Genomic DNA, 25,967 nt, shown 5'->3' on the forward strand with positions numbered 1-25,967 from the left:
CCTTCCCTGCAGCATGTCTTGCTGCCCTGGGAGCAGCTGCACCCCTTCCTTATGCTGCTCAGGCTTGAATCTGGCCATCTCTACACCTGAACAAAAGGAGGAGATTCCTTCTAGTTTCTCACTCCAGATCCCCGGCCCTGGTGCACCCTGGCCCACTGGCACATGCTAGCAAACAGAGCAGCAAGGTCACCCCTGTGAAGAGCAGAGGCCCAACACAACATTATGCATGCATTAAAACAGTCTCCCTTTTTCAGAGGGAACACAGACAATGAGACTTAGCAAGCTAACTGCCAGACATCAGAGGTATGTTTTTAGGGACAAATACATGCAGAAGGATGTAACAAAATTGTCTTCCTTTCAAAGAAACATGCATTTGATGGCATTTAGGTACCCAGCCTTTCAATGGTGCTCTGTGATAGGAGAAGGGGCAATGGATACAAACTGGAACAAAAGAAGTTCCACGTCAATATGAAGAAAATCTTTTACTGTAAGGGTGATGGAGCACTGGAACAGGCTGCCCAGAGAAGTTGTGAGCCTCTTCTAGAGACTTTCAAGACCAATTTGGATGTGTTCCTGTGCAGCCTGCCTTAGGTGATCCTGCTTTGGTAGGGGGGTTGTACTCAATGATGTCTGGAGGTCCCTTCCAACAGTTACCATTGTATGATTCCATGGTATGAGTGGAGGGTACATGTGAAGGGGAATTGTAGCTTGAAATAATTCCCTCCCTGCAGAAAGGACTCATGCATGTTTAATCAACTTCTTGCCTTTGCCATAGATGAGGTCTTATTAACGAGCTGGAGTGGCTTGAGGACAGGTATTGTGTCCGTTACTATAGCACCACCTTGCACAGGAACTCGGCATGAAAGAGGCAGGGAAGGGAGGGAGGGAAGCACTGAGGATGAGACCCAGCAAGGCAGCCTGAGGTTCTCCCGTGGAGCAGACAGCTGTGTCCTGCCCAGGGACACCGGCCCTCAGCAGCACCTCCAGCTTGCCAGCTGCAGCCCCCAGACCAGCTGCCTCCATCCAGGTACCTGACCCTGCACGGATGCACGGCAGATCTGCTGCAAGTGACCGCCGAGACCCTGAGTGCTTCCACCTGGCTTTTGCTCCAGAGCTCTTCCCAGCTGACTTTCTGGTTTTGGAAGATCTGGGTTTATTTTTTATTTGTGGTTTTTTTTTTCCATGCACCTTTCCTGAGCAACTGGTTGTTATTTCTGAGATCATCGAGGAGAGTGGTGGAGACTCCTGAGTTTGGCATCGTGAAATATGACAGCAGAAGTGAATGCTTGTTAGCATAAGGGATTTACTGAAGAAGAAAGACAAAATGCCTTTCAAAGGTTTCAGTTCATTGAAGGAAAGATTTCTTAACCCAGGAAAGGAAGAGGTGAAGAACACCATTAGTGACTCGCTGGGGAATCTGAGAAGGTAAAATCCCACAGCAAATTCCCAAATGGGTCCATTGGTTCGGTTTGCTAAAGAGAAATGAAGTACCAGAAAATGTAAAGCAGAATTTAGAGTTGCAGAACTGGTATCTGAGTTCAGGTAGTGAGAGACACCTTGCTGCTAGGCAGGAGATGTTAAAGGAGTACTGTTCCAACACCACGGGACTGTAGGTGATGGAATATTTACATTAAACAATAAGGTGAAAATAAGTTTTCAAATGTGTTGTAATACTGAAAAGAGCATGGAAAAGTGTTTTAACTGGGGGGCAAAAAACCCTTTGAAACAATTGAATTTGAATAATTCTGTGGTTTAGCTTGCATGAGAAAAACCTGATGATTTAAGGGGAATTCACACTCCCAAATGAAGCCACTCTGAAGATTTCAGGAAAATCTTGTTCCAAATCAGTAAGAGAAAATTGTTGAGTAGAGACCTCTGTGTGTGTGTTTAGCAAGACTAACAAATTACAAAGAGAAAAAGGAGAAGCAGCTGGTTGCTAGCCAAAAGAGGGGGGGGGGGGAAAAAGATTCAAGACTTTTTTCTTAGCCTGACAGTTTATGAAACAGCAAACTGATTTTTGTTCTTCGGTACATGAAAATAAGGGTGTGATAAATGACTACTTTCATTAAGGCAAAGAAGTTTTTCTCATTTAACTGGAAGATTATTTCTATTAGCAGTGGCCACTGGCATTTATTTGTGCAGTCAGTAGATGAGAGCAGAGGATTCGGTGGCATTTCTTGCATGCTTGATGTTAAGTGTTTTAAACCGGTGTGGAACAGGCCAGCGTTTTAACTGACTGCATTTGTAGTGTCTGAATGATGTTTGCCTTTCGTACCCATCCCTTTCCTTTCTTTTGGGAGTGCTGTTTGGAGTTGAAATATCATTCTTGGCACATCTGAACATGCCTTTGCTCACAGGCAAAGGCATAATCATTTACAGGTATTATACTACAGCATGTATATACAGAAAAATAAGAACAGTTTTAAAGAGGTTTCCAATATGCACTGGTAGGGTGCCAGCTGCACTGTTTCTATACCATGTGAACAGAGTGTCTGTGTTCCACACCATTTCAACTTCTTTTTTCTTCATCTCCAGTGACACAGGTGAAGTCTAACATTTTGCTCTATTCACACTTGCAGTACTCTAAGTAATTCTAGGGATTCCATTTTTTTCTTTATTTATTCAATCATAAATTCTCTTTGCTGTGGGCTCTGCTGGGCAGTTGGATCAAATCCCTGCAGGTTTGGTATTTAGTGGGTGTGTGATGTGGCAGTAGACTGGGTTTGCTATGTGGGAATGCTGTGCAAACTTTAAAGTGTCTAGAGGACTCTCCTCTTGTAGCCATGTATCCAGGGTGTCGTGGTGGTTCCTACACAGTTGGTAATACTGGCATCCAGCTTCAGTGGCATTGCTACTGAATCAAAGCAAATCCAATATGAGTTGAGATACAAGAAAGTTTGCTGGAGTGAGTTATTTTCTGTTTTTTACTGTGTGCATACCAGTGCCTCTTTTAGACCTATTAGCCAGTGGAGGAAATAATCCAAGCGATTCAAGTTGCTTTACTATGTCTGCAACCAGATCGAAGTAAGAACCTCTGTGAATTGAGCAGTCTCTTAGGAATTATGCAGGTATTATTTGAAGGTTCCTGTAAGGAAGGAAACATGCATGGGTTTGACTTAAGCTTCCTTCTCTACAGCTCAGCCTACAGATGAGGGCATACACTTCTATTTTTACATGATTGTATGTATTTACATATACCAGCTGCAACCTCAGCCAGTCCAGTTGGCTTTGATATGGTGTAAATCAGCAAAGAGTTTGGTTTCTCTTCTAGCATTTGATAGGTGATTAATTATATCAGTGTGCATCTTGATTAGATCTCCAAGTGTGGTTTCGCTGACTGACATGTGTTGATGGGGGCTCAAAATTAGCCAAGTGGGCAGAAAAATTCTGGTTAGCTTTGGTAAATCTGACAAGTCTGTGACTTCCTACCACATTTCCTCTGCCATGCAAACAATGGAGCAGATCCAGAAGCCAGTGCCTGACAAGACCAGCTGCCAGATATTGGTTGCTCTATAGCAATTGTCCCCAGCCCAGTGGAAGTGCTAAAGCACAAACAGCGTAAAGCAACTCACTGCATCCTCACAGGTTTGTTCTTGATTAATAACAAATAACAATGGAGGGGAAGGAAATCAGAAAGAAATCAGAGCTGGGACTTGAAAAATCTAAGCTTCTCAGGAAAGAAAGCTTTTGCTGCAGAGGTCATTTTGCAGGCACAAACACTTTGAGTCTTCTGTGAACTTAGTGTGGCCAACGAAAAAAATCATGAACTAAACTAAAATCTCAGGCTCTGACTACCCTGAAGATTTCAGAAGCCTTGGACCAGCTGATGGCAACTGCAAGATTATTGATGAAGTGGGAAGTGACTAAGTAGGTTTACACCTCAGTAATGTCACTGTTAGTATGAAAAGTTGTATGGACCACGTCACGCAGGACAAACCAGCCAGAGAGGTCCCATGCACTGAGTGAACTAAGAGGGTTTGCCTATCTGTAACTGGGATTTTGTATCAATGCATCAGCTGCAGAATTTGGTATGGGAGATTATTACCTGAGCAGATCCCTAAATGAGGTCTCAGAAGGTTGTAGCTGCTTTGGAGCAGTAATAGTTGTATGTGATGACTGATGTTAGACTTGCAGGTGTGAGATTTGAATGTCATGTATGATTGCACCACAGATGCCTGAGAAAGGTTGTAAGATCTGGTGAAGGTCATTCTGGAATGTGTTCTAACATTTGCCTGTTACTGTAGAGTCTATGAAAACGGCATGATTCTAGTTTATTATTCAAAGAAATAACTAACCTGTATCATAGAATCATAAAACCTCTTCAGCTGGAAAAGGCTTCCATGATCATCAAGTCCAACTGTAGACCTGACACCACCATGGCCCTTAAGCCATGTCCCAGAGTGTTGTGTCCACACATATTTTTGAACACCTCCAGGGGCAGTGACTCCACCACCTCCCTGGGCAGCCTATTCCAGTGCCTGACCACTGCAGGAGAGAAATTATTCCTAATAGCCAACCTTAACCTTCCCCTGGCACAATTTCAGACCATTTCCTCTCATTCTGCCACTTCATATTAGGGAGAATAGATTGACCCCCACCTCGCTCCAACCTCATTTCAGGGAGTTGTACAGAGCAATGCAGTCTGCCCTCAGTCTCCTCTTCTGCAGGCTGAACAATCCTGGTTCTCTCAGCCACTCCTTTTAAGACATATGTGTGGTTTAGGGATTTTATTTAGGAATTTCTGCCATTTTCTTCATTCTTCCAGAATGAACACACCAGAGCAGTCACTCAGTGCAGAAGAGACATTTTGCATACAGACATTATGACATTTGGGCATAATGACATGTATTATGACATAGAGAACCTGGAGAGCTTCAACTGCATTGAAGTTTTTATATGTTTTCATATGTTGCCTGTTTGCTGAAATGTTTATATGTTGCCTGTTGGCTGAAAAAAAAGGACCAGGTTTTAAGGATCAAACATTTCCCATGCAGAAAAATCTCTCAGATAACTAGAGTCAGATAACTAGAGGAGAGCACTTGCTCTGAAGCAGTTTTCTTCTAAACCACTGGTGTACACCAGCTGAAAATTCTAAGTGGCACTACCAAAATACATGGATTAATTGGAAGATATGAGTTGCCATGCTTCCATTATTGTTTAATAAAACAAAGACAAAAAGCTAGGTCAGACACTGGCTCTGTGAATGTCTGCACTGCTAATGCCTCATCTCAGCCCCACATTGGGACTGCTGTTGCAAACTAATTTTCTCCAAGACAGATCTGCTGTAGAGGGGATAACATTAAGCTTTGGGAGTATGAAATGGACTGTGTGCATCTGGGATCGTGGATTAGTCCACAGCTTGCATTTATTAATGAGCAATTGAATACAATGGCAAAACAATTAATTTCTCCACAAAGGCAATGTTGGCTCATAGAGCAAGTCCTGGCACACTACTTCTAACAGTGAATTTGGAGCAGAAGGATGTTTGAATGCCTATCTGAATTGACAGCCAGCTGAAAACGTCCAGATCAGAACAGATGTTTTGGCTTTGCATGATCTAATCTTTGCCAGCTGCCCAGAATAATGCCCTAATTCAAGCCTAATGTCTCTCTTATAAATAGAGAGCCTGGTAAAGGTATTAAGCTTTGAGAAATTGTGCTTTGATTTAATTCAATCAATATCTTAGATTATGTTAGAGGAAGACAATTTAATTACTTCTTTTGGATTGTTAATAAGTCTTTGGGGATGACAGCAGCTCTAAAAGAATAATTATTCAATTGTCTTTTCACTTCCTGAGGTCTTTGGTTTTGGTGTTTTATTCAGTTTACACCTACCTATATTAGCACACAGAGCATGGAATATATGGTGTCTTCTTTTCAAAGTCTTCTTTCGAAGGGCCTGCCTGCGTTACTCTCTGTGCTCTCATTTCACTAACAAATGCTGTTTCCCTGAGAGTGAATCATAAGATCTCAATCACCTTCAATAACACCACAGTAATATCGCATTTCCTGTGCTCCCTTGCTCTAATGCAAAGCCTTCCCTCCAGTCTGACAATGAGCTGATGATCTAACTTTGCAGTTAGCACTGCTTTCAGCGAGGGGTTAAACCAAAAAACTCCTGGGAGTTCCCTCCTGGCTCAAAACACTTGAATTCTAGTGTTCCCTGAAGATGTGAGCTGATGGACTGTAACATGCTTCCTTTTTCTTTTGCTCAGGCTAAACTAATGGGCTTTATGATATGATGCAAAAAGGAGGAGACTTGATGGGGTGCTTGGTGCCATGGTTTAGTTGTTTAGGTGGGTTGGATTAGTTGATGGGTTGGACACGATGATCTGGAAGGTCTCTTCCAACCTGGTTTATTCTATTCCATTCTATTCCATTCTATTCTATTCCATTCCATTCCATTCCATTCCATTCCATTCCATTCCATTCCATTCCATTCCATTCCATTCCACTCTAATAACAGAGGAAATGCTGCACCAATTAGCCTGTACCTCTAAAGCCTAGAAATGCTGATATATTCAAGTGCAACTTCATGTTGGAAAGACATATTTAAGTTCACAGGAAGCACCCCAGGAAGCCATACTTGCCACCTTATATTTGCAAAACCTTTAGTATATAGAGTACTACCTATTAGGTTGGAGCAAGGTGGGGGTCTGACTCTTCTCACAAGGTGGGGGTTGGTCTCTTCTCATGCACAAGTGATAGGATAAGAGGAAACAGCCTCAAGTTGTGCCAAGGGAGGTTCAGGTTGGATATTAGGGAAAATTTCTTAACAGAAAGGGTTATCAGACATTGGAATGGGCTGTCAAGGAGGTGGTAGAGTCGTCATCCCTGAACTCAGAGATGTGGTGCTGAAGGATGTGGTTTAGTGGTAGTAGCTTAGCAGTAGTGGTGGGATTGTGAGCTCTAGGCAAGCAGTTGGAATTGATGACCTCAAAGCCCAACAGACTTATGATTAGATTATGGCTAGTACATTACAGATGTACAGGAACTGGATAAAACTGTGATTAAACCAATACTGTTCACCCAGAAGACCTCACTAGCTCCCGTGTAGATCAGTGAGGTGTAGCCCATCCATGTATGCTTCGACAACATTTCTTTGGATGATTTTAGTATGGCAAACCATAGTGCATTAGACTTTGAATGCATTCCTTCTTTCACAATTCTGAATGAAACAAGTTACTCCTCACCAAGAACAGGAGAATGAAATTATTGGATCATCTTATAGGGCAATCTGGGCTTCCTTTACATTAAGTAACAGTTCATATTTTCACAGTACTGAGAGTAAACTCCATGGCAGACACAAAATTGTGAAATCCCAGAATGGTAGAATAACTTGGGTTGGAATGGACTTCCAAAGGTCATCTAGTCCAATCCCCCTGCAGTGAGCAGGGTGACATGGTTTAAAGCTGTGTAGATGTGGTGCTGGGTGACATGCTTTAAAGCCGTGTAGATGTGGTGCTGGGTGACACAGTTTAAAGCCATGTAGATGTGGTGCTGTGTGACATGCTTTAAAGCCGTGTAGATGTGGTGCTGGGTGACACAGTTTAAAGCCATGTAGATGTGGTGCTGGGTGACATGCTTTAAAGCCATGTAGATGTGGTGCTGGGTGACACAGTTTAAAGCCATGTAGATGTGGTGCTGGGTGACATGCTTTAAAGCCATGTAGATGTGGTGCTGGGTGACACAGTTTAAAGCCATGTAGATGTGGTGCTGGGTGACATGCTTTAAAGCCATGTAGATGTGGTGCTGGGTGACACAGTTTAAAGCCATGTAGATGTGGTGCTGTGTGACATGCTTTAAAGCCATGTAGATGTGGTGCTGGGTGACATGGTTTAAATCTGTGTAGATGTGGTGCTGGGTGACACGGTTTAAAGCTGTGTAGATGTGGTGCAGGTGGTGATCTATCAGTGTTGGGTTAACAGTTGGACTTGAATTATCTTAAAGGTCTTTCCACCCTAAACAATTCTTAATGTTGACCTCTCAAAGCCTTTCCATCATTAGCTTGTCAAGAGACAAGCGCCCCTCTAGGGGCTGAATTTGCAGCTACCTGGAGCACGTAACTGCTGATCTACCTTTCAGCAGATTTTACTGCGAAGATAAGGCCTTTTCATTTTCACTTTCTTCATCCACTTAGGAAAATCGATGGCACCAACACAGAGGAGGACCACATTGAGCTGACAGAAGAGGGGCGGCCAGTGCAGGCGAGCGGCCGCAAGCTGGCACCGTGCGACTGCTACTGCTGCGGGCTGCCCAAGCGCTACATCATCGCCATCATGAGCGGCCTGGGCTTCTGCATCTCCTTTGGAATTAGGTGCAACCTGGGTGTTGCCATTGTGGAAATGGTGAACAACAACACTGTTTATGTTAATGGAAAACCAGAGCTGCAGGTGAGATGATGATATCTTCCTTTCAGTGATCTGAGCGTCAAAGTGCCACATTTTGTGCTCCGTTTTGGGCACATCACTACAGGAAAGACATTGAGTGGCTGGAGCGTGTCCAGAGAGGGCAACAAAGCTGGTGAAGGGTCTGGAGAGCAAGGAATGGCTGAGGGAATTGGGGTTGTTCAGTCTGGAGAAGAGGAGGCTGAGGGGAGATCTTATTGCCCTCTACAACTCCCTGAAAGGAGGCTGCAGTGAGGTGGGGGTTGGTCTCTTCCGCCCTGTGTCAGGCGATAGATTATGGCCTGGAATTGTGCCAGAGAAGGTTTAAATTGGATATTAGGAAAAAATTCTTTACTGAAAGAGTAAAGAGGGATTGGAATAGGTTGCCCAGGGAGGTGGTGGAGTTGCACTTCAGGACGTGGTTTAATGGTCATGGTGGTCTTAGGTTGACAAATCTTGCTGACTTTAGAGGTCTTTTCCAACAGAAACAGTTCCATGATTCTCTGTTGAGGTACTGCATATACACAGATCACGAGCTGTGGGAGAGAGACACATCTCAGTTCACACAGATCTTTAGGTGCTTAATTCCTATTTGGGTGCTGAAGTCATAGTATAAGCCTATAAGGTCTGAGGATCTGCAGTGTCACAGAGGATGTCACAGTGTCACAGCAGAAACAAGAGCTGAATTGGCTTGTGTGTCTATCAGGCCCCTGATCTTTCAGCTGTAGTCAGAATTTGTGGCAGTGACAGAAGGTTTTACTACTTACTCTCTCAGGAAGCACCCTCTGATTCTGCTGTAGAAACATTTATTAATTGCTGTGTGCAGCACTACACTCACTCTGTTCAGATCAGTAGATGACTTTCAAGAGCTTAATGCAGTCTCTGGTAATAAGACAAGAGGTGTTTACAAGTTATTGACAAGGTGGACTGCTGTCCAGAGGTGTTCAGGGCACGGTGCCAAGCTACTCTCAGATTTTCATTAGATGGCCTGTGGTTCACAGCAGATGCTACAAACCTTTATCAATGCACTCAAGGAACTGCAGGTTCAGTGCATACCTTTGTTTCCCCAGTCCTATGCCGATGTATGACTGTGATATCATGAGGCCCTTTATGGTCTTTATGAATTTGAATCTTTTCTTTATGACCTTGAATCTTCACATTTGCTCTACTCATTGGCTTATTTTTAGGACTTTTTTTGTCCTCACAAATTATTCATAGGAATGTTGAGTTTTGATGTATGATTCCCCGTGTGTTAAGGTCTGGGAGAAAAGCTGCTACAGGAGAACAAGATATCACCCCAGAGAATGGAGACTTCTGTGTGCCCACATAGGCTGGAAACCTCAGAAGAGGTAGTTTAAGGAAATGTGGAAAAATTCCTTTCACAAATCTCATATCATACAGCTTGGGCATAATTACCCCCCCCCCCCCCCCCAATACAGGAACTTGTTCCATGTCTCATGGTGTTTCTGCCTTCAGAAATTAACACTACCTGGAACCTAAGATGGAGGGAAAAATAGTAGAAAATTAGGTTTTAAAACCAGAAATGTAACTCAGCACAGGAAAGTTGGTCTCCCATCAGAACACATTGATGAGGAGGGAATCCTCTAGCTCTGTGTAAACATGTCTGGCTAATTATTGCCATCTTTCTCCCTGCAGCTCAAAGGATGAACTGTTTTTCACTTTGCTTCTTTGAAAAGAAATAAATGGCAAGCTACTGGGGAAAACTTTTTGCACACATAAAGTAATACAGGGGGAAAAAAGAATAATATAAGGCTTTTCACTCTAGTTTTCATTTTTCTGTAGTGTTTTAGTGATACTTTTAATTCAGAATCTAAGACATCTGTGCTGCTTCCTCACAGGATGCTTAGCCCCCTTTCCCTGCCATGTGATTCACATAAAAATCATGATGAAGCAAAGTATCCTGGTTTCTCTTGGCTTCAAAATAGTCCTTTTGAACTTAGGGTTCAAGGAGAAAAAGTTGATGCTGACCTTACAGTAGTATGATTACACTGAGTCAGATCTTGTCTGACCTCCCACAATGGAGGACAGGAGGGGCACCTTGGATTCACCTTTCTTTTCCTCATTTCCTCTGTGTTTTGCCCTGAGCTTTGACTAACCCTTCTTTAGGGAAGGTAGGTCAAACAGGGTCATCAGAGAATGAAAATGTCCTTGTTCAGGAAGAGCTTTGAGAAGTCTCAAACTGCTTGGTATCCAAGGCTGAGGTATAGGGTGAAAGAATTTCTCTTGGCTCCAGACATTTTTGGCTAGGAATCATTTCTGAACATCCTGTGGCTGGCCTCCTGTATCCAAATCCAGCCCTACAAATGGTGTCAGGGTGGTGACTTCTCTGTGAATTCCAAAGAGTGATGGTTATCTGCATGGTTATAGAATACATAGAATAAACCAGGTTGGAAGAGACCTTCAAGATCATCGCGTCCAACCCATCAACTAATCCAACTCACCTAAACAACTAACCCATGAGCATGCTGCTTCTTACAGCATTTTATTTGTTTGCTTGCTTCCTTTACAGAAAGCCCAATTCAACTGGGATCCAGAGACAGTGGGACTCATTCATGGGTCTTTTTTCTGGGGTTACATTGTGACACAGATCCCAGGAGGCTTCATCTCAAACAAATTGGCTGCTAACAGGTAAGAAAACAACAATCACAAGAATTTAGCTTTACAGCCTGATGGCTTCATTTAAATGATGAAATGTGAATTAATGTGCTTCAAGAGAAGACTCTGGGGAGACTTTGTAGTGGCCTTCCAGGACCTGAAGGGGACCTACAAGAAAGCTGGGGAGAAACTGATTAGAAGGGCTTGTAGTGATAGGACAAGGGGCAATGGTTTTAAACTAGAGAGGGCAGGTTTAGACTGGATATTAGGAAGAAGCTCTTTACTTTGAGGGTAGGGGAACACTGGTACAAGTTGCCCAGGGAGATGGTGGAGGCCCCCATCTCTGGAAAGAGCAACCTGATCTAGTTGGAGATGTTCCTGCTTACTGCAGGGAGATTGGACTTGATGACCTTTAAAGGTCTCTTGCAGCTCAAACCATTCTATGAGTCCATGATTCGATATCTGAAACAGAATGTGCAGTGTTTATGTCCCCTCATGGTACTCAATTTCTGTTATGGCTCTATTGCTGATCTCACAATTTATCTTGACCATCTCAACCATTCACACATTTCTTCTCTAAACAATAATGCTTTTTGGAGAGTGTGAGGAAAAGAACACCTAGTGCTTCAGAAAATGGTCATAGCATTTGTCTTTCAGAAGTTGTCTTAGTGCTTTTTAGCTCAACTTAACACCAAACAGAATTTGCCAGCAACATTTGACCTCTCTCCTTTAAAAACTCCCTGTGAAGTGAAGCTGGGCACGTAGCTATTACAGAACTACTTAGGCTCTGAAGACACAAATTCATCCTCATGCACACAGACATCCTTGCCATGGCAGGACACAGTATTGACTGCAATTAGGATTGCCTGGAACTCGTAATAGAACCTCCTGATTTCTGTTTGGTGAACTCTGAGCATCTCCACAGGCTTTCTCTATCTTCATTGTATTTCTGGGCTGATATTTATTATTATTTTGTAGTAAGAGTATGAAAAGTAGTTGTTTTTGCCAAATGTAACTTTGGTTTGGGGCTTTACTTCAAGAAGTCTTCAGAACTTGGAACATGATCACAAGAAAGAGGGAGGTTGTATGAAGACAGCTGGTTGTATATGATCTCATGAGCTGTGCATGCTCAGGGCTTTGGGGATCTTCAGATGGTTGGCACTCATTTCATCCTCTGCATACAAAATGTGACTTATCTACAAATGCCTTCATGACTGGAAATGGTCTCTAAGACCAGCTACCTATTGCTTTCCTCAAATCAAAGTACTTTGCTCTCTGTCATGAGCTCTGTGGTGACAGGTTGGACTTGATGATCTTAGAGGTCTCTTCCAACCTTGGCGATTCTGTGAAGGGTTACAAGACTGCCTGGGCATTCTTCCCACCCATATGCCCTCATGGAAATTACTCCAGGACAGAATCATCCCATAGAACTGCTCAGAAGTTCAGTCCCAACTCCCCTCTGTCCACAGCCAAATCTCATATTTCAGTCTGCACTGCTTCTTCAACACTACCAGCATCCTCAATTATTCATTTCTCTAAGCAGAGTATTTTTTCCATCTGCTGATTAGGCCAAACAAATTAGCCAAGCTTAATCATTTCCTCAGCCTTTCTAGTCTTGCCACCAGCTTTTGTAGCAGAAGGGCTCCAAAACACAGATGTGCACACTGTTGGCTGAATAATTCAGCATGTTATTAGTTTAGCTTTTGTTTCCCTAATTTTGTGGCAGACAGTAAAATTAACCAAGTTTACACTGTAACTCAATGGATTCTGCCAGCAGACTGCTTCCTTAGGTAGGTGTTGTGCACATGCACAGAAAGCTGTATTCCTGTCCCTAGGGGAGTTTCAAACTCAGTCTAATACTATGCTACAACATCACATTGTGATCACCCATCAGACTGGGTTTAGGAGTAGAAATTTCTGAGGAATAACAGTATTCTAAAGCTGTGCTCAAAGAGAATTTCTGTTTGCAGAAGCAGGATTCACAGGTCTGGCTAACTCCATGCTTTTCCCTTTATTTCTTGTTTACCCAACCAAGTTCAACCCTGAGGAGATTGACCAGTGGTGCCAGTTTCAGAGGGGTTACATAGAGCTGGAAACCAAGAGATCTGTGGCCATTCTGTGAACCCATCAACCCCTAAAAAGACAAATGCTTTCTTTTGTCCCAGCTGCACTCTGGCAATGAGATGTGTTATTCTATCCTATTACTGGGCTTTCTCCAATAGTTTTCTGTCTTTCTCAAAGTGGGGAGTGCAGAACTGGACACAATAATCCAGATGAGGCTTCACATGAGCAGAACAGAGGGGCAGGACAACCTCCCTTGATCTGCTGGTCACACTCTTCTTAATGCACCCTAGAATAAGTTTGGTACCCTTGGCCAAAAGGGCACATTGCTTGCTCTCTCTCACAGTCAACCTTCAGTCCACCAGCACTCCCAAGTCCTTCTCCGCAGAGCTGCTCTCCAGCAGGTCACCTGCTAACCTGTACTGGTGCATGGAGTTATTCTTGCCCAGGTGCAGGACACTACACTTGTTGAATTTCATTAGGTTCCTCTCTGCACAACTCACCATTTTGTCCAGATCTCTGTCTCTAGAGCTACTTGTTTGGATACTGAACCATATTCTTTTTTTCTGCAACTTATTTTTTCCCATGCTTGTTAATTTACACCATTTGCTGTAGTTTCCTGAGACTCTCAATAGTGTTGAGACAGCAAACCTGATGCCTCTATTAGTGACAAGAAAGGAAGGTAGAATCATAGAATTGTCAGGGTTGGAAGGCACCTCATGGATCATCTAATTCCAACCCCCCTGCCACGGGCAGGAGGGACCCCTCACATTAGATCAGGTTGCTCAGAGCCATATCCAGCCTGGCCTTCAAAACCTCCAGGGATGAGGCTTCCACCACCTCCCTGGGCAACCTGTGCCGGTGTCTCACCACCCTCATGGGGAAGAACTTCTTCCTAAAAGTTTTTCTTCACTGGTTTTGATAGAGAGCTAAGTTACAGCTGTCTCTCAGTTATATGCTTCCTTGTCACTGAGAGCTGCCTCCTAAATGTCATGTTTCTGTCAATAGTTTTATAGAATTTAGCTCAAAGAGTGCTGATCTCTGCCTGTGGATTCTTCACACTGTAATACTACCATTAATCCTACTGTGAAGGGTAAGATTAGATGAGAGAATGCATGATACATATTTCCTGATAATGAATTTCCAAAAAGAGACTGAAATGTAAGCAATTGGAATATTTCAAAGAGGGAGGGTGGGAAATGGCAAGAAAAGGTTTTACAGTTTTATAAATATTTGGAAGTAGAGCATGGTAAAGAGCTCTGCATGAGATGTGTGTGGAAAAATCAAAAGGGAGAGAAATGCTGCTGATTTCTGCTCAGATAGCTGTCTAATGTTATTCATGTGTCAAGAAGAAGTTTAATGTCTCTCTCCGAAATACCACATGCATAGCAAGACAATTTAAAGCTTGTTAAATGCCACTGAATTTGAATAGTTTGGAAAAGGAGCATGAATTCTGCTCCAAACCCAGCAGCATGCTGCTAGCTAACAGCAGTGTAGCCAGGAGCTGAAGGCCTTGAACAAAAGAAACGTCTTTATTCTCAGGGTGTCGCTGGGAGTCTTGGAGCAAGACAGGGCAGCTTTGGGCTGACCTCCCAAGTGCTGCAGTCCTCAGGGCCACCAACTGCTGCAACTTCGTAGCCTTCGAATGAAAAATCTGCCCCACAAAGGCAGCCTGCAGGGAGCCAGACGTGGTCGCTCTGAATTGCAGGCAACACAAAGAAGAGAGTAAACTGCCGAGGATTAGTAGTAATCCCTGCCTTTTAAAAGGTCCTCGGCAGTTGTGGAGAACTACTGCCAGCTCTGGCATTTTTCGCTGCTGTAACAGGATCTGAGAGGGGATCCTCCTGTGTAGCAGCTTCTAGGGATGGTGGGGTAATGAACTCTCGATGTTCAGAGTGCTTAACACAGATACGAAACCTCGTTCGTTGCACAGCAGGAAAACCTGCACCAGGCAGATGTGAAAGTGTGTGTGTACAGCTCATTCCTACCAAGGGTAGTCATTCCAGTGATTGTTCCACCTCATTGCTCCCAGTCTCTTGGTTTTCGCTGGTGCCCCTTTTGTGGGGCAGCAGCCTGAGCTTTTTTCAGACGGCCTTCTCATGTCTTTCCACAAGCTGAGCACTTTGCCTTTGCTCTGCAGCATCAGTGCCTGGCCAGCCTGCAGCCCATGCCATGGTGTAATGACTGTCCTGTAGCACAGCTGTCTTTCATGCCTACTGCCTGCTGTTTATTGGCAGAGGGCAGTAAGTGTGCACGCTGCTTTGGTTAAATACAGCAAAGCCTGTGTCTGTGCAGGGAAAAAGCCCCACAGACTGTGGTGAGTGAGGCAGACATGGCTCTGAGTGCTGCCCCAGAGCCTCTGAGTGGCCCGGACTTTCAGGGATGCTGCTTGGATCCATTACCACCACACAGAAGTTTCTCCTGTCTGTTTCTCTAACTGGTGCCAACATTTGAGAAGCTGCAAATTATATCTCCCACAGGCACTGGGCCCCAGGTGCATTTAGAACCTCTAAGGGCTTGTGCCCAGCTGCAGCCAGTGCCCTTCCCAAGCAGGATAACAAAATGTTGATATGTTTTTCACAGAGGTTATCTTGTAGAAACTCACCGCCACTCCAATGTCATAGTTACAAAGGACACTTGTAGCTATTCTTTGGGTTGATGAGATTGTCTCTTTGGCTGTACCTGAAAACAGTGCTACAGTGCTGCTTCTGGAAAGCAGACAACAATTTTATTCCCTGTCATGCTACTTTCTTTTCTGTAGGGTATTTGGAGCAGCTATCTTTCTAACATCTACGCTGAACATGTTCATCCCTTCTGCTGCAAGAGTGCATTATGGCTGTGTGATGTTTGTAAGGATCCTGCAAGGTCTGGTGGAGGTAGGAGCACTCATTGTTTTGGTCAGATATCATTTGGTTTTGGAGATTTGCTTCTGAAAAACCGTAAGATCTTTTATTCAAGCTATTGCTTGTTACTTGTATTTAAAATGAGCTTGTTTTTAACCATTCCATTTCCTACTTTAAAAGTTTGTTTCAAAAGAAATGAAAAGTTCAGTGTTTTGGTGCTGCAGTGTAATCTATTTTAGTTTACTTTTGCCATCAATTGCAGGTAGCAAACAGCATTTTCACCCCAGAACACGTTGCCATTTAAGTGATTATCCAGATGAGTTAGACATCTTAGTACCCAGAAAACAGAGCTCTTCCAGGTTCATCTAACCCTTTCCATGGTGACAAACATCTAGACAGGTTGGACAGAATGAGCAACTACTTGAAGTGGAAATGTAGTGAAAGCAAATCATATGATATGTTGAATGTCCCCTAGGGTGTCACCTACCCAGCCTGCCATGGGATGTGGAGTAAGTGGGCTCCTCCACTGGAGAGAAGCAGGTTGGCCACCACCTCATTCTGTGGTAAGCAGATTTGCTAATGAGTAGAGCATTATCAAATGTTCACAAACAAAATGTGTGATGCTTTCAAAACTACAAGTATCTAATTTCCTAGGACAATTCAGAACAGCACCTCTCACATTTGAAGCCTCTGACACTGAACCCAGATGTGCAGATTGCATGAATTCTCCCTGGAGTCTTCACAGAAATTCCTTTCTAAGCACTTAAATACGCATCTCTTCCTACAAGCCACTCAAACATAGTTCACTAGTATAATCTATTTCTCAATCAGAAACATTGACATACAGCATAATCCTCTTCTTCTGTGCCACCTTTAGCCTCTTTATTGCAGCTGTTTGTTGACGCTGCTGCTATGAACTAAACATGGTTGAACAAACTCAGGACTGGTTTGAACACTCCCAGTGTTAGCTGTGCTTGTGGGGTCATTGGGCTAGAGGCACAGCAAGAGCCTCCCAGCATATCTGCAACCATCAGGATGCCTGGACACCAAGAAAGCTTTTGAAATGTGGGCCATTAGGTTGTCTGGAGCTGACTTTGTATGCCAGAGGGTTAGGAAGGTGTTTCCACTTTCAGTGCATACAGCTTATGCCTGTGTGGTGGTTTACCTTTAGCTCTAGCTTAGCAAATCCCATTTACTACAGGGGACAGCCCCTCTAGCTGAGATTAGTGACACTACACCAGTGAATGCCAGTCCTTCCCCACCCTAAGATAAAGTTTACAGTTGCCATCCCATTCTCCACATTCACAAGAAAGCATGGTGCCAATCATCACAGAATCATCATAGAATGGTTTGGGTTGGAAGGGACCTTAAAGATCATCTAGTGCCAACCCCCCTGCCAGGGGCAGGGACACCTTCCACTCAATTAGGCTGCTCAAGGCCTTGTCCAACCTGGCCTTGAACACCTCAAGGGACAGGTCAAGAGGCCGGAGGCATTCCTCCAGTGTTCCCATTAGCACCTGCCTGAATCATCTGCACAGGAGGCTGGGCTGGCTTATCATAGCTGAATTGTGTTCTTAATCCTCTTATCTCCCCAGGGTCCTATGCTGGTGCAGTGGTTGCCATGCCACTGGCAGGTGTGCTGGTGCAGTATATAGGATGGTCCTCAGTCTTTTATATTTATGGTGAGTTGTTTAACATAAAGAATCTCTGCAACTAAGCTGGTGCTGCCAGCGGTTCTCTTTAACCTGTATGATAAGTATGGACCAAAGGCACATGGAATGTGCTGCCCAGGGAGGTAGCTGAGTCACCAACCCTGGATGTGTTTAAAGATTGGGGATATGGTTTAGGGGTGAACTTTGTAGAGTAAGGTTGTGGGTTGAACTTGGTGCTCTTGAGGGTCTTTTCCAACCTGAATGTTTCTGTGATTCTGTGGGTTGGGGGAATGAAGATGTTGCAAGTGAATGTCTCAATTCTCTACTTAGTGCACCTTCTGAAGGCTTTTATTATGTCATCATCTGTTATAAAATGCTTTAAAATGGTAATGACCAGGCTCCAGCCCATGAACCAGTGACAGAGTTGGATGCAGTGGCAAAGGTTGCCCTGTGGCACAAACACTCAGGTGACAGGTGTCTGGAGCACACACTGACAGTGAAAGATACAGCACGTGCTGCTGACAGGGAGCTGAGCACCTCTGATACCTTCTGCTCTTGGACACCTGCCCAATGCTGCTCACCCTCAGTAAAAGCAGTGCAAAGTGGTCCCATCACAGGGGAATGACCTTGTGGCTGTGCTGTTGCCTCATGCTCCTGCCCATGGCCCATGACAGAGGTCTCAAATCCAGCCTTGCACAGCAGCAGCCCAGTTACAATGGACCTGCTCTGTTTTCTCTGGAGACCCAGAGCACAGTTTTACACAGGTTGTGACCATGCTATGATCAGTGTCTTTTCCTTCCCCAGGTCCCACCAAAAGCTTTGCTTCTGCCTTTTCTCTGTCCTATGCATATCATGTAATACAAGTGACAGAATCCTCACATGCTTTGCAAGCAGGTGTACAACACACACTGAGTCAGCTATCACATCTGCTTACTTCCCAGGGCATGTTTCCTAGACAGGTTTGGTTTAACTGGCTCTTGAAACAAACTTCAAGGCCTGCAGGTACTGGCTTTTAAAGCTGAGCTTTGTTTCCCTGCCTCTGCAGGAATGTTTGGGATTGTTTGGTACATGTTCTGGCTCCTTCATGCCTATGAGAGCCCTGCAGCTCATCCAACAATAACCAATGAAGAAAAGATATATATAGAAACAAGCATTGGAGAAGGAGCCAGCCTAGCCAGTGCAAGTGTGAGTATAAAAGGCTTTTCTGGTTATGATATGGATGTACTTCACGTGAGATGAGAGCATGTGACTGGATGGATGCTGTGAGCAGTGCAAGAGAAGCAGAATTATTTGCTGTTGGTGGAACTATTGCCTCTACAAAATTTAGAGGATCAGCCTCCTGCAGCTTGCTGGAATGGGCCCAGAGGAGGGCCACAAAGATGATCAAAGGGCTGGAGCCCCTCTCCTGTGAAGACAGGCTGAGATAGTTGGATCTGTTCAGCCTGGAGAAAAGAAGGCTCCGAAGAGACCTTATAGCAGCACTTCAGTATCTGAAGGGGACCCACAGGAAGGCTGGGGAAGGGCTGTGGAAGGACTTGTAGCAGCAGAATGAGGGGCAATGGTTTTAAACTAGAGCAGGGTAGATTTAGGTTAGACATAAGGAAGTTCTTTACAATGAGAGTGGTGTAACAGTGGAACAGGTTCCCCAGAGATGTACTCTAGTCATCTTCAAAATCCTAACCATTCTAAGACAGTTTCTCTACTTGACTTTTGCCACTCAGCTAGGAGATGCTCTTCACTTGCATTATAAGAGGCTGGCAGTGCAAGTTGGATGCAATGTACTGGACTCATCATTCTGGGCTCTTCATTCTGCCTACTCAAAAATGCCTTTAATTACTTTCTTTTTGATTTGTGTTTTCTAGAAATTTAGTACTCCCTGGAAGAGATTTTTCACTTCAATGCCAGTTTATGCAATCATTGTGGCAAACTTTTGCAGAAGCTGGACCTTCTATTTGCTCCTCATAAGTCAGCCTGCTTACTTTGAAGAAGTCTTTGGGTTTGCAATAAGCAAGGTAAATGCCTGGGATGAAGCAATGACCTTCAGACTTCACCCTCACAGATGCAGAGTGCTTGAAGATCCCCAGATATATCTAGAGCCATTGCATTAGATTATGCATAGGAGTTGGGATCACATACTTGTGGTGCTCTGATAGAGACAAAAGCTTGTTTGCATCAAATTATTAGTAAAAGAAAAGAATGGGGAAAAAAGGTTTGGGAAAGAGTTGTTTGAAAATAAAATAAACTCAAAGGGTACATAAATAGAAAAACATGTTTTGTTTGGAGCTGGCAGTTCCCTGCCAAATAATTGTTATCCTCTCCCCCCCTCCCCATTACTTTTCATGGACAATGAGGGATCAGATTCTCTATGGATTGATATTCCCTGCTACTTCATTACTACTTCACTAGCTGACAGCCATATGAAGATGAGCCAGCGGTATGCTTGGGTGGCCAAGAAGGCCAACAGCATCCTGGCCTGGATCAGCAACAGTGTGGAGAGCAGGACTAGGGGAGTGATCATGCCCTTGGACTCAGCACTGCACCTTGAATATTCTGTATAGTTTTAGGGCCCCTCGCTACAAGAAGGACATTGACTTCCTGGAGTGTGTCCAGTGAAGGGCAGCACAGCTGGTGAAGGGTCTAGAGAACAAGGCTGATGAGGAGCAGCTGAGGGAACTGGGATTGTTCAGCCTGGAGGAGAGGAGTCTGAGGGGGAGACCTCACTGCATTCTGCAGCTACCTGAAAGGAGGTTGTAGGGAGGTGGGGGTTGGTCTCTTCTCCCTAGTATCAAGTGATAGAACAAGAGGAAATGGCCTGAAATTGTGCCAGGGGAGGTGAAGATTGGAGGAAAGGTGTGCAGTGCTGCCACACAGGGATGAAAGATCAAAAAATGTCTGATGTTTGGGTGGGAGGAAGAGGTGAAGAAAAGAGAGAGTTTCTGTTCTTTCCTCCCTAAATCCTGTGGCAGAACACTATCAATTAGCACTCACTGGTTTAATTGCAGGTCGGCCTTTTGTCAGCAGTTCCTCACATGGTCATGACAATCATAGTACCCATTGGAGGGCAGCTGGCTGACTTCTTACGGAGCAGGAAGATTTTGACCACTACCACTGTAAGGAAGGTCATGAATTGTGGAGGTACTGCTGGATTCTGAAAGTACAATGTCTTAGTTGTGTGCTGCAGCTGATGCAGGTGCCATAGTTTGGTCCAGTTTCTCTAGATTGCATTTGCAGCTGGTTAATCTGAAACATGTAATGGAGAGCTGAAGTTAGATGTGCTCGTGGGATAAATCCTTACTCACATGAGCACACTTTTAACAAAGGAGGAGGCAAGAAGCCTGCTTAATAATGAGAAGGGTAATAAGAACTAGCCTGGAAGAGTAATGTGAAGAAACAAGCCTTACCCTGCAATTTCATACAAAGCTAACCATGTATTGTGGTGCTGGAGAGCCCAGTTCCCAGTGGATACAGCCTTGTAATAACTGGCCCTGTTCCCATGTGCTACCTTCAGCAAAACCCACTGGCAGTTTAGGCTGGAAGGACTGGATGAAAGGAAGGTGGGGGATGGACAGACTCCTTTTTACTCAGCACAAAATAGTTTGTCTCCAGTTAAGTCACTGCACTGAAAAAAATCAATGACATTTACATGTGCAGGAGAGCAAAAATTTCAAGCCAGATAGTGTGTGGAATCACCCTCCCCTGCCAATTCCTGCCAATTCCATTATTTATGGACAGCACAGGTAGTCCAAAATACAGATGACTGCAGGCAGAGATGCCATGCAGCTTGGCTATGCATCTCCACAGAGGATTCTCAGATTCATTGTATTTTCAGGGCATATTTACAGTGTCTTTCAGAAAAAAAACCCCACCAAACACCAAAACCAACAAACATCCCCCCAAACCAACCAAACCAAACCAAAACCCAACCCAAACAAAACCAACCCCCAAACCAGTAGGATTATGATGTTGTATGTTAGAAAATGTCAATTTGCAGCAATGGCAGAGATGGAAGTTTCCTTTGATGTTCAGGGATGCCCTGCTGTGTTGATGGCTCATTTGTCTGAAAAATGCTCTGTTATTCCATTAGCCAAGAACATCACCCAGTGTTCTTTGAGGCTCTGGGCAGCCTGGTCTAACTGAAGATATTCCTGCTGACTTCAGGGAGGATTGGACTGGATGACCTTCAGAGGTCCCTTCCAACCCAACCCAGCCCATTCTATGATTCTGTGATCACTGCAACCATAAGGAATTGAAGGCAGGAAATATTTTTCTCCTTTGCCTCTCATGTTTGTGTCTTTGGGAATTTTTCAGCTCTTTGCACAGAGTCACTTTCTCCTTGTATCCCTGCACAGCTTAGTGAGTTAGCTTTGCCAGTTGCTTGGGTCATTTACACAGCAATGAGGAGACAGAAGCATATTCTCACATGAGAAATATTCAACTATTTCTGTGACTCCACAAAGCTCCCAAGTGTGTTCAAGAATAGCTTTTAGATATGAAAGGATTTTGTTTCATTTTAAGTGGCTGTTCTGGCTAGAACTTATCAGTATCTCTGTGACCAAGAGTAATTGAACTGCAATTTTATTCCCATGTGTTTCATTTGAAGGCTTTGGGATGGAAGCAACCTTGCTTTTGGTGGTTGGCTATTCCCATACAAAAGGTGTGGCTATTTCCTTTCTGGTGTTAGCAGTAGGCTTCAGTGGCTTTGCAATTTCAGGTAAGAAACTGATTTTACTATTAGTGATTAAAATGATGCTATTATCCTCACTGATGTTACTTTCATGACTTCTATGAATCTATTTCCTCTTAGCGTGGCTGTTTATGCAGCATTCTCTGTTTCTTCCCCCATCAGAAATGATTTCACTATGTATGAAATGTGTTGCTTTGAAGGAACCTGATCATTATTGATTCCAGTTTGCACCAGCTTTGTGCTGTTATTTTTTTCAATACACTCTCATAGTGTCAGCCACTTTTTATTCTCCCATAAACAATATCCTTAAAAGGAGAGAGAGAGAATTACTCTGGAATGAATAGTTGCTCAAAGGCTACCAGCTGCAACACTGCTCCCAGCCTTAGCTGCCAGTTTCTGCTTTCTAGGTCAGTCCTCTCCCTGTCGGGTTCTACAAACAGCCCTTCTCCAAAAAGGAAAGCTATTTCTAACACTTTCATGGGTCTCACCAGATTCAGGCTAACTTTTGTGGCTCCACCAGTACAATTGTTATTTAAAATGTCCCATTTGTTATGAAGGTGGAAGACCATCAGCCAGCAGACTGCCAAGAAGTTGGGTCTATTGAGCAAAACCTACCGGTGAAGTAACTTCTGGTCTTGAGTTCTTTCAGGATTATGCAGATGGGAAATAGTTTTGCCACTCAATTATGAGGTGCTTGCATAGCAAACCCTTTTTAAGTTCTTCCCCATGAGGGTGGTGAGACACTGGCACAGGTTGCCCAGGGAGGTGGTAGAAGCCTCATCCCTGGAGGTTTTTAAGGCCAGGTTGGATGTGGTTCTGAGCAACCTGATCTAGTGTGAGTGGTCCCTGTCCATGGCAGGGGGGTTGGAACTAGATGATCCTTGAGGTCCTTTCCAACCCTAACACTTCTATGATTCTCTCAATCCATTTTTCTTGTAGGATTTCCCCAGTACTCTACTCTGGACTGTATTTAATCCCTTGAAATTCATCATCCTTTCCTGTGACTGTTCATAACTCATATGACTAATTTTCATTAAAGCAAGATAATTATCTGAGCTGCTGGTTTTATTTCTTAACAAAATACATACCTGGAAGACACATTAAAATAAAGGTAGAAATTTTTTCCTCCTGGTTTATAGATATTTTTTGTTTCCTCCATAACTTCTCTATCAGTTTTTAAACTGTTACTTAAAGTAACAGAAAATGTATATTAAACCCCACTCCCACCTAAATAAAAAGATATCAGACATTTGACAAATGTGAGGCATTCATTCCTCACATTGTTTCAGTATGAGAAGATGGGAAGCAGGGGTGAGAAGCACAGATACTTTAAGTGAGGCCAAACCAAACCATATTTTCTATACCACATGGTCCTCATGGGTGTGGGAACAAAGGGGATTGGGAAAGCAACAAAGGCTTTCAACATCTTTATCACCAAGAAAATACTGCCCTTGTCTCTCATAGGTATGGTAATGGCCTTTCCTACCTCTCTCAGGTTTCTTCAGCCAGAGCAGCTGTTGAAAGCCCTGTTGGTCTGGCAGCACAAAGCTGTGTGGTTGACCTTTATCTCTGCTTTGCTGTAGGATTCAATGTGAATCACTTGGACATAGCCCCACGGTATGCCAGCATTCTGATGGGGATCTCCAATGGCGTGGGGACGCTGTCAGGCATGGTGTGCCCGCTCATCGTTGGTGCAATGACAAAACACAAGGTAACATCTCCTTAAAGATGTCCCTGCTCACTGTGGGGGGGCTGGACAAGGTCACCTTCCAACCTGAGGCATTCTATGATTTCTCCATGGTTTCATAGGAAAAGGATTAGGTAATGCAATAAAAGTTAAGAGATTTCTAAGCTTCCTGGGAACTCCATTTCATCATCACTCTCTGCAGCTGCAGCTGTTTTCTGTTGTTTGAAACATTTACAATATCTCAGGGGCCAGATTCTTGGCTATTTAAGAGCTTGGCTCCCTGCAATATCTCCATATGACTGGGTAATGCTTATAGGACTTATAAAACTCCTCTATAACACATCCCTGGCAGGGCTACTAAGCAGTCAGTGACTTAACTTAGTTGTTAGAGAAATCCCTGTGTTTCCAACTCCACAGATGTTTCATGTGCAAAGCAGAAACATCACTGCGAGGAAAAAAATATAAGTCCCATCTTTTCTTTTAGTAGTCACTGCTAAAAACCCACAGTCTTCATGATGGCACTCATAAATTGTTCTCTAGTGGTCATTGTTCAACCTTGTTCAAGCTACAGGCTTGGGGAAGTGTGGCTGGAAGGCTGTCTGGTAGTAAGGAACCTGGGAGTTCTAACTGACAAGCAACTGAATATGAGCCCAGGTGCCCAGGTGGCCAAGAAAGCCAAAGGCATCCTGGCTGGGATTAGAAATGCTGTGTCCAGCAGGAGCAGGCAGGGGATTGTCCCCTTGGACTCAGCTCTGGTGTGGCCACCCCTTGAGTATTGTGTCCAGTTTGGGGCACCTCAATCCAAGAGAGATGTGGAGGTGCTGGAGCCAGTGCAGAGGAGGGCAAAGAAACTGGGGAAGGGCCTGAGAATAAATCTGATGAAGAGTGACTGAAGGAGCTGGGGGTGGTTAGTGTGAAAAAGAGGAGGCTGAGGGGAGACCTTGTTGCTCTCTACAATTGTCTGAAAGGACCTTGTGGAGAGGCTGGTGCTGGTCTCTTCTCACAGGTGATTAGTGATAGAACAAGAGGGAATGGCCTCAAGCTGCAGCTGGATAGGTTTAGACTGGCCATTAGGAAACATTTTTTCCCATCAAGAGTGGTCAGGCATTGGAATGTGCTGCCCAGGGAGGTGGTGGAGTCACCAACCCTGGGTGTGTTTAAAGGTGGTTTGGATGTGGTGCTTGGGAATATGGTTTAGGGGTGAACCTTATAGAATAGGGTTGTGGGTTGGACTCGGTGATGCTGAGGGCCTTTTCCAACCTGAATGATTCTGTGATTCTCTGTGTAACTCATGGTCCAGTTCAGAGGGGAATGTTTCTTTCTTTCAGACCCGGGAAGAATGGCAAAATGTCTTCCTGATCGCCGCGCTGGTGCATTACAGTGGAGTGATATTCTATGCTATCTTTGCTTCTGGGGAGAAGCAGGAATGGGCTGACCCTGAAAACCTCAGTGAAGAGAAATGTGGCATCATTGACCAGGATGAACTAGCTGAAGAAACAGAGATGAACAATGAAACTTTTGTAAGTCCAAAGAAAACGTACGGTGCTACCAGTCAAAACTGTGAAGTCCAGAGAAGGGAATGGAGAAAGCAAAAGCAAGTAACTCAAGACATGGAAGAACAGACTTCTTACCATTATGAAAATGGAAATTTTCAGGATTTGTCATAATACTTGAAGTTGTAAGGTTTGTATAGCAGCTACTCCCATCCTGCCTAGCTGCCCCCAAATCATCTGGTATCCATCTTTATTTTCTTATTCAACCTGACCATGTGGCTAGATACCAAGGGGTGCTAGTTCCCTTGTGACAGAAGGAAGGGGGCTAACTGTGAAGCTAGGAGAAGTGATATTAAATCTGCTCAGACATTGCACCCCCTTGGAAGGAGCTCCTGCACCCATTAGGAGACAACCAGCCCTAACAAGGCTCCTGCCTGGTTCAAGCCTGTGATTGTGTAGGAGCAAGAAATGTTTTCATCTTCTTGCCTGAACAGAGAAAGGAGAATGTGGTGGGTTGAAGTTTCCCCCCAGCATTAACTTTTTGC

The 25,967-nt window shown here is 44.1% G+C and overlaps 1 protein-coding gene across 1 annotated transcript; it reads left to right on the top strand.

Moving 5' to 3' along the window:
* The first annotated feature begins 1,197 nt into the window (after window positions 1–1,197).
* SLC17A8 (solute carrier family 17 member 8) lies at window positions 1,198–25,756 on the top strand. The gene is made up of 12 exons (XM_009898483.2): window positions 1,198–1,425; window positions 8,140–8,392; window positions 10,917–11,035; window positions 15,825–15,939; window positions 16,382–16,469; window positions 17,502–17,588; window positions 18,604–18,743; window positions 19,421–19,570; window positions 20,561–20,693; window positions 22,159–22,269; window positions 23,826–23,953; window positions 25,258–25,756. Exons 1-12 carry the CDS (start codon window positions 1,283–1,285, stop codon window positions 25,594–25,596), a joined length of 1,806 nt encoding a protein of 601 aa, XP_009896785.2. The 5' UTR covers window positions 1,198–1,282; the 3' UTR covers window positions 25,597–25,756.
* The last annotated feature ends 211 nt before the right edge of the window (window positions 25,757–25,967 follow it).

Source organism: Dryobates pubescens, chromosome 15 (genome assembly GCF_014839835.1).
Source record: "Dryobates pubescens isolate bDryPub1 chromosome 15, bDryPub1.pri, whole genome shotgun sequence".
In the NCBI taxonomy this organism is placed as follows: domain Eukaryota; kingdom Metazoa; phylum Chordata; class Aves; order Piciformes; family Picidae; genus Dryobates; species Dryobates pubescens.

Excerpts from the sequence above, each read along its gene's own strand:
- SLC17A8 (XM_009898483.2), top strand. The coding sequence starts at position 1,283 with ATGCTTGTTAGCATAAGGGATTTACTGAAGAAGAAAGACAAAATGCCT. Across the intron at positions 15,940-16,381 it reads TCCTGCAAGGTCTGGTGGAG|GGTGTCACCTACCCAGCCTG; the intron begins GTAGGAGCACTC and ends AATGTCCCCTAG. Across the intron at positions 17,589-18,603 it reads CTCAGTCTTTTATATTTATG|GAATGTTTGGGATTGTTTGG; the intron begins GTGAGTTGTTTA and ends CTGCCTCTGCAG.